This window comes from Nerophis ophidion, linkage group LG07, assembly GCF_033978795.1.
Source record: "Nerophis ophidion isolate RoL-2023_Sa linkage group LG07, RoL_Noph_v1.0, whole genome shotgun sequence".
Taxonomy (NCBI): domain Eukaryota; kingdom Metazoa; phylum Chordata; class Actinopteri; order Syngnathiformes; family Syngnathidae; genus Nerophis; species Nerophis ophidion.
Window position 1 is genome coordinate 29377277 of NC_084617.1, and position 9071 is coordinate 29386347.

At 36.7% G+C, this 9071-nt stretch overlaps 1 protein-coding gene across 3 annotated transcripts in view; it reads left to right on the plus strand.

The window, feature by feature from the left end:
- prkcbb (protein kinase C, beta b) overlaps window positions 1–9071 on the plus strand; it is a 282346-nt gene that overhangs the window by 101786 nt on the left and 171489 nt on the right. For all 3 annotated transcript variants that reach the window (XM_061905882.1, XM_061905881.1, XM_061905884.1), the window contains exon 3: window positions 7425–7507. In XM_061905882.1, coding sequence (XP_061761866.1) covers window positions 7425–7507 — 83 coding nt within the window. The remainder of the gene's footprint in view (window positions 1–7424; window positions 7508–9071) is intronic.

The following is a 9071-nucleotide window of genomic DNA, read 5'->3' on the forward strand; positions in this document are numbered from 1 at the left end:
TGAAGAATAACTTAGATTTATATCGCGCTTTTCTAAACACTCAAAGCGCTCACAGAGATGTTGGACTCAACATTCATTCACACCTGGTGGTGGTAAGCTACATCCGTAGCCACAGCTGCCCTGGGGTAGACTGACGGAAGCGTGGCTGCCAGTTTGCGCCTACGACCCCTCCGACCACCACCTATCATTCATTCACCAGTGTGAGCGGCACCGGGGGCAAGGGTGAGGTGTCCTGCCCAAGGACACTACGGCAGCGATTTTTTTGGATGTCAATAGGTGGGAAGCGGACCTGCAAACCTCAGGTTTTGGCCGGCCACTCTACCCACTACGCCATGCCGCCCCAAAGAATGTGGGAATTGTGGAAATTTGAAAGATGCACAATTAATTTTGAATGAGGAAAATGTCCCTAAAAACTGGGAATTTTAGGAAATCCGGGAATTTTTCAAATAATTGTTGAAAGGGAACAGGCCTGAACATTTTGGAGTTGGAAGAGTTTAAATCGGAGGAAAAATGTGGGAATTGTGAAACTTGAAAAATGTCCCATTCTTTTCAAAGGGAATTTCATGGGAATTCGGGGAAAAGCGGGATTTTTGGAGAAAATGTTAAAAGACTTGAATGATCTGATTGAGTTGAAATGGTTGGTGGTGGAATTTTTCCAAAACGGTCGGCAAATAACGAAGTACTAAATTTTTTTTATTTAGAGGTGGTATTAAGGAATTTCGGGAAAACCGGGAATTTTTCCAGTTCATAAAAGACACTTAGTTTTTTGTCCTGATTAAGAGGAATGATTTGATGGTGGAATGGTTGAAGTGGGTTGAAATTTGTGGTAAGAGTTGTCACCAGAAAAAAGGGTCAACATAGGGTTTGAAAAAAAGGTAATTTCTTTGGGAAAAGATCATTTGAATGTCCAGGATAAATGGAATGCGTTTATGTTGGAATGGTTTGAATCGGTTGAAAATGTGGGAATTGTGCAAAATGTCCCATTCATTTCAATGTTAACGTCCTGGAATTTTGTGAATTTCGGGAAAAGCGGGACTTAAAAAAATATATATATTAGAAGCATGAATGTCCTCAATGAGCTGAATGTTTGGTGTTTGAATTGTTTAAATCGGTCAAGAAATGTTGAAGTAGTAACAGTTTTTTAAATTTAGAAACTGTATTATGAAATTTCGGGAAAAGCGGGAATTTTTTTAGTTCTTAAACCAGATAATTTTTTTGTCCTGACTAAGACGAATATTTTGACAGTGGAACAGCTGAAATGGAATGAAAAATGTGAAACGAGTCGTCACACTAAAAAAGATTGGAATCAAGGTTCGAAAAAACTCCAGGATTTCCTGGAAATTTGTTGAACGTGGAAAAATAGTTTGAATGTGCAGGATGAATTGAATATGTTCAATGTGGAATGGTATGAATTGGTTGAAAAATGTGGGAATTGTGGATGTTTGAAAAATGGATCATTCATTTTGAATTGGGAAAATGTGCCTAAAACTGGGAATTCTAGGAAATTTAGGAATTTTTTTATAATTGTTGAAGTAGAGCACACAACTCCTGAACAGGCTGAATATTTTAGAGTTGGAAGGGTTTGAATCGGAAGAAAAATGTTGAAATTGTGGAAGTTTGAAAATGTTCCTTTCTTTTCAATGGAAATTAATGGAAATTTGGGAATATCATGGAAATTTGGGAATTTCGGGAAAAGCGGGAATGTTTTGGAAAATGTTAACAGACTTGAATGATCTGAATGAGCTGAATTGTTTGGTGTTCGAATAGTTTAAAATCAGTCAAGAAACGTTCAAGTAGTAACAGTTTTTTAATTGAAAAATGGTATTACCGAATTTCAGGGAAAGCGTGAATTTTTCAAGTTCTTAAACCAACTTGTTTTTTTGTCCTGACTAAGAGGAATGTTTTGAAAGTGGAACGGTTAAAATGGGTTAAAAAATCCGAAAGGAGATTGGAAATAAAGTTAGAAAAAAAACCTGGAATTCCTAGAAATTCATTGAACATGGAAAAATGGTTGTTTGAATTTCCAGGATGAGTTGAATGTTTGAAGGTGGAATGGTCGGTTGAAAAATGTGGGAATTGTGAAAGTTTGAAAAATGGATAATTCATTTTGAATGGGGAAAATGTGCCTAAAACTGAGAATTCTAGGAAATCAGTAATTTTTTTTTTAATATAATTTTTGAAGGAGCGCACACAATTCCTCAACAGGCTTAATATTTTGGAGTTGGAACGGTTTCAATCGGATGAAAAATGTGGTAATTGTGGAACTTTCAAAAATGTCTTGTTTATTTCAATGGGAATTTCGGGAAAAGTGGGAATTTTTTGGGAACTGTTTTAAGACTTGAATGTTCTGAATGATTTGAAATGGTTCGTGTTGGAATTTTTCCAAACGGTCAGGAAATGTTGTGGTAGTAACATTTTTAATTGAGAAATGGGATTAAGGAATTACAGGAAGTTCGGGAAAACTGGGAATTTTTCCAGTTACAAAAATCACTTTTTTTTTTGTCCTGAATAAGAGGAATGACTTGACGGTGGAACGAATGTAGTGGGTTGCAAAATGTGGAAGGAGTGGTCGCCAGAAAAAAGGGTCAAAAAAGGGTTTGAAAAAAAAAGGAATTCTGCGAATTCCTGGAATTTTTTTAACCCTGAAAAATTATCATTTGAATTTCAAGGATGAGTAGAATATGTTTAAGGTGGAATGGTTTGAATAGGTTGAAAAATGTTGGAATGGTGGTAGTTTGAAAAAAGGCCAATTCATTTTGAATAGGGGAACTGTCCTGGAAAACCTGGAATTATGGGAAATCTGGGAATTTTTAAAATTTTTCAAGGGCAAGCCCATGATTCCTGAATAGGCTGAACAGTTTGAAGTTGGAACGGTTTGAATCCGATGAAACGTGGAAGGTATAGCGCAAAATCTAGAGCAGAAAAAAAATAGATTAATTTTGGTGTCGAAAAGTATGTGAGTGAATGTTTCGGAGCATTCACACAATCAACTTGTATTTCTCCTTCATTTTAACATTCAACACAAACAAATTGTACAAATAAAATATACTGTCTGTAAGCAAAATTTAGCACTAGAATAAAAATCACAACCAAAAGCAATAGAATTGTTGAAGTACTTTTACACACAAATCTTTGAACCAAGTTGTATTTTTTTAACAACTAAAATGAATAGACATAATCTTCTTTATTGGCAGGGGAAACATGAAATATTATTCTGGCTTCATAAGAGCCATATTTGTTTTTATTTGTGTGTTTAAATATGTTTATCTCCTATTATAAATTGTAAAGGGTGATCAATATAGGTGATTCAGGAGCTACAATTCGATTAAAATTCGATTATCATATTTTATGTATATTGATTCAGTTTTACATTTCTGTTCCTTTCACTGAATAAGTGTTTATCACTTGCAAATCTAAAAAAAAGAGTGCATTTGTAACAAGAAATTCCCATCACATTTATTAAATTAATAGAAATGTGTGCAGAAGTGCCTTAAAATAAAGGAAGTGGTCGGTCAAGTTTTAAAACTGTCTGCATTTACTTTATTGACAATAAATTCATCGATGCATCTAAAAAGCAATTATTATTATTAAAACGATCAGTTGTTTCACTTACGGTTTATGTTGCGTGACGCGAGTTCACTTCCTGTTGAAAAGTCTGTTTTGTCTGTTTCAACTTGTCAAGTTGCAAAAACATCACTTAGACTTCGACTTAGACAAACTTCATTGATCCGCAAGGAAAATTGTTCCACACAGTAGCCCAGTTACAAAGAATCGAAAAGATGAGGATGGAAAGGATCGTGCACACAAGGGCACAAAAACAGGGCGAACACAAAAGGTATTAAGTAGACAAAAAACATATACCATAGTAGCAATATAAATTACAACATATATGTAATATTTACACATTATATATACAGTATACACTGTGTATATATACTGATATATTATATTTTTACATAATATGTAACAAATCCCAATTACCATGGACAACCAGGGTGTACCCCGCCTACCGCTCAAATGCAGCTGAGATAGGCTGTGGCACCCTCCGCAACCCTGAAAGGGACAAACGGTAGAAAATGGATGGATAGAATTGTAATGATTTGTGGTCTGGATCATGTTTTTTGTTATTTTCTGTTTAAGACTCCTTCGGTTCCTGTTTGTGCACCTCTGAGTTGGTTACTATAGCTACTTATTATTTTCACCTGTCGCTTGTGTTCCGGATGCGCACATTTTTGTAATCACTGACATTATTTAAGCCTGTTTTTTCCAGTCAGTCGGTCTGGCTTCTTTATTTGCATAACATGTCTGCTACGTAAGTTTTTGCTTGTCTCCTAGCCCCAGTTAGTGCTAAGTTATAGCCTTAGCTTCCGGTGCGCACGGCACCTTATCCATTCGGTCTGTTTTCTGTTTTGTACCTGTTTTGTGTTGATTTATTATTAAATCAAGTCCTTACCTGCAAGTTGTGTCCGGATTCGTCCTTTTGCATCCTGGGAGAACAAACCCCGCATTATCATGCGACCCGATCTTGACAGGAATATTACAGTTGCAACATCAATATCCTTTGTTTGATGAATACTGTATCTGGCTTGTTTAAATTTGGTAATGGGAAAATACATTAATGTCTGTTGTTTACGTGTTAGAATTCAAGCTAACTAGCAAACTAGCTCCAGTCAGTTCGTCCGTATAAGTGCAGTTAAGAATGACGGTACTTTGGAGTTTTACAGCGGTTATCATTTATGCCGTTAATTTGTAGTACAAACGCCTGCAGCCGCAGAAACCGATGCAAAAGAGTGAATGCTCCTGAAGCATGCACATGGCCATCTACCCACGCTGGAAAACTTACTAACTTCATTTTATCTTATTGTTGGTTAATTGTCTTATGGAATATTGGCCCAGGCCTACCTATACAGTGCAGTTAGTTAATTATGTTCCTTTTAGTTCAGTGTGAAATAATACTGACACACGTAAACATGTTAGCATATGAGGTAACGATGCTCGCTTCATTACTTTACGATAGCACGTACAAATATGCATGAAAACACACCTACACACATCACACACGAGATGATTTGGTGAGTAATAATTGTTTTAGTTATTATTGTAAAACGTACAAGCGTTGCTTGAAGAGATGAACACTTTTTCAGTGTCTGTGTTTATGTTTGGGTTTTTTTAAACTATCTGCATTATGGCCGTTAGTAAAGAAACAATAATAAATTTGCTGTTTTGTTTTATAATCCGCAGTGTTCAAATCGTTGGAAAAAAAGTAGCAGTTTATTGTTCGGAATTTACGGGTGTTTGCACTTTCATTTTTGACAGAAAAAATACACACACTGCATGCAATTGCAAATCTTTTAAACTTTAAAATGATCGAATAATGAAACCAATTTTACATCACACATGGGACGCTTTAGTATGTGAGAATTGTTTTAGTTATATTGTAAAACTTACAAATGTTGATTAAAGTAATGAACGAAGAGTCCATACGAGTAAAAAGCTACAGACGACTAAACGACTGAACCACAGTTCTACTTCCGGCTGAAAACACTAAATATATTCCCTGCAGTGAGTGAACTTGTTCAAAAAATGGTGTCATAGCACAAAGCATAAACACACTTTTTCAGTGTCGTAGTTTGTTTGTTAGTTTTTTAAAAACTATCTGTATTATGGCGTCAGTACATAAAAACCCATACATTTGCTGCACCTTTTTATATGCCGCAGGATTCAAAGCGTAGGAAAAAAAAATAGCAGTTTACTGTTCGGAATTCACCAGTATTTTCCCTTTGAGACACTTGGGATATAGGGCTATATAAATAAACATTGATTGATTGATATTTGTACTTTCAATTTTGACAGAAAAAATACATACAGTATAATTGCAAATCTTTTCAACTTGAAAACTATCCAGTAATGAAACCAATTTTACATCATGCATGGGACGCTTTTGTAAGTGATAATTGTTTTAGTTATATTGTAAAACTTACAAACGTTGCTTGGATTGATCAACAAAGAATCCATACGAGTAGGAAAGCTATGGACGGCTAGAAGACGGAACAACACTTCTACTTGCGGTTGAAAGTGAACTTGTTCAAAAGATGGTGTTACAGCACAAACAATAACACACTTTTTTCAGTGTCTTTGTTTTTTGTTTTTTTGAAAATTATCTGTATTATGCCCGTTACTAATGAAAAATCCATAGATTTGCTGCACCATTTTAAAAGCTGCAGTGTACAAAGCCAAGGAAAAAGTGTCAGTTTATTGTTCGGAATTTATGGGTATTTATACTTAAAAATTTGACAGAAAAAATGCATACACTGCATGTAGTTGCAAATATTAGAATTGGTAAATTGGTTGAACTTGTATAGCGCCTTTTTACCTTTTTTTTAAGGAACTGAAAGCGCTCCGACCCTATTTCCACATTCACCCATTCACACACACACATTCACACACTGATGGCGGCAGCTGCCATGCAAGGCCCTAACAAAGACCCATCAGGAGCAAGGGTAAAGTGTCTTGCTCAAGGACACAACGGACGTGACGAGGATGGTAGAAGGTGGGGATTGAACCAGTAACCCTAAGATTGCTGGCACGGCCACTCTACAAACTTCGCCACGGGTTAAAAGTGAACTTGTTCAAAATAGGGTGTCATACCACAACCAATAACACACTTTTCTCAGTCTATTTTTTTTTTTTTTAGCTATCTGCTTTATGGTTGTCAGTAAAGACAAATCCATAAATTTGATTCACCGTTTTATAAACCGCGGGTTTCAAAGTGTAGAAAAAAATGTTGCAGTTTATTGTTCGTAATTTATGGGCATTTGTACTTTCAATTTAGACGGAAAATAAAACACACTGCATATAATTACAAATCTTTTAACATTTAAAATGATCCAAAGATGAAACCAATTTTACATCACATATGGGAAACTTTAGTAAGTAAGAATTGTTTTAGTTGTATTGTAAAACTTACAAACGTTGCTTGGAATGATGAACGTAGAATCCATAGGAGTAGAAATGCTAGGGACGGCTAGAAGACTGAACAGCACTTCTACTTCCGGTTGAAAGCACTAAATACAGTGCCTGCAGTGAGTGAACTTTTTTACAGTCTTATGAGCCGCAGGGTTAAAACTGTAGGAAAAAAGTAGCGGCTCGTAATCAGAAATGTAGTGTATATAACTGGGAAAAAAGAAAACAACCTGACTCAGGAGTGTGTTGTAATAAAACTAGTCATTTGCATTGTTATGAAACTAGAATACATAAGAGAAATAAATGCTTGTTGTTTATATGTATTGGTAGTATTTGCTGGTAGATTTCCCCCAGGCGCATTCCTTCATGTGCTTTTCCTGGGAAATGTCTGCTGTGTGCCAACACTAAGAGGAGTGAAAGGATGACTCAATCAGTGCTAACTCTTCTTTTTCTCTTGCCAGTCTGCTGTTTTGTGGTGCACAAACGCTGCCATGAGTTTGTCACCTTCTCCTGCCCGGGAGCTGACAAAGGACCAGCCTCAGATGTGAGTACAATCCACGCAGGAGATGATTGTTCGTACGCAACACCATGGGTCTCAAACCCAGGGCCCAATGGCCGGATTTAGACATTTTATGTGGCCCACAAAAGTCTTTTAAATGATAAGCATCAATAAAGTACTTTATTTTTTCTTTCTTAATATATAAATCGCACCGGTATATAAGCCACACCCACCAGATTTGACCAGTAAATAAGAATGTTCCATATATAAGTCGCACTGAAGTGTAAGTCGCACAGGTATATGTTGTGAAATTAGTTATTTACACAGAAATATTTATGAAATGTTTATTTACATACCTTAATTGTTTCCAAACGGTGTCTGTAACACGGCAGTAAAACGGCTGATCAAACAAAACAGAAGCCATGGTCATGGACACACGAGCTGCGCAAGCTCGCTCTCCAATCAGCTAAACAGACTTAAAACATCCACGGTGACGTTTTGGGGATTTTACTGAGGAATTTGTGAAAGTGAAAGAATACAAGGGCAGCACGGTGGGTGGAACAGGGGTTAGTATGTGTGCCTCACTATATGAACGTCCTGGGTTATTACAGTGCATACCATTACAATATGATACAAAATCCGTTTCCATATGAGTTGGGAAATTCTGTTAGATGTAAATATAAACATAATACAATGATTTGCAAATCCTTTTTAACCCATATTCAATTGAATGCACTACAAAGACAAGATATTTGATGTTCAAACTCATAAACTTTATTTATTTTTTTGCAAATAATAGTTAACTTAGAATTTCATGGCTGCAAGACGTGCCAAAGTAGTTGGGAAAGGGCATGTTCACCACTGTGTTACATCACCTTTTCATTTAACAACACTCAATAAACGTTTGGAAACTGAGGAAACTAATTGTTGAAGCTTTGAAAGTGGAATTCTTTCCAATTTTTGTTTAATGTAGCGCTTCAGTCGTTCAACAGTCCGGGGTCTCCACTGTCATATTTTACGCTTCATAATGCGCCACACATTTTCTATGGGAGACAGGTCTGGACTGCAGGCAGGCCAGGAAAGTACCCGCACTCTTTTTACAAAGCCACGCTGTTGTAACACGTGCTGAATGTGGCTTGGCATTGTCTTGCTGAAATAAGCTGGGGCGTCCATGAAAAAGAGGGCACTTAGATGGCAGCATATGTTGTTCCAAAACCTGTATGTGCCTTCACAGTTGAGTAAGTTACCCATGCCTTGGGCACTAATGCACCCCCATACCATCACAGAGGCTGACTTTTGAACTTTGCGTTGATAGCAGTCTGGATGGTTCGCTTCCCCTTTGGTCTGGATGACACGATGTTGAATATTTCCAAAAACAATTTGAAATATTGACTCGTCAGACCACAGAACACGTTTCCACTTTGCATCAGTCCATCTTAAATGATCTCGGACCCAGAGAAGCCAGTGGCATTTCTGGATGTTGATGATAAATGGCTTTCACTTTGCATAGTAGAGCTTTAACTTGCACTTACAGATGTGGCGACAAACTGTATTTAGCGACAGTGGTTTTCTGAAGTGTTTCTGAGCCCATGTGGTGATATCCTTTAGA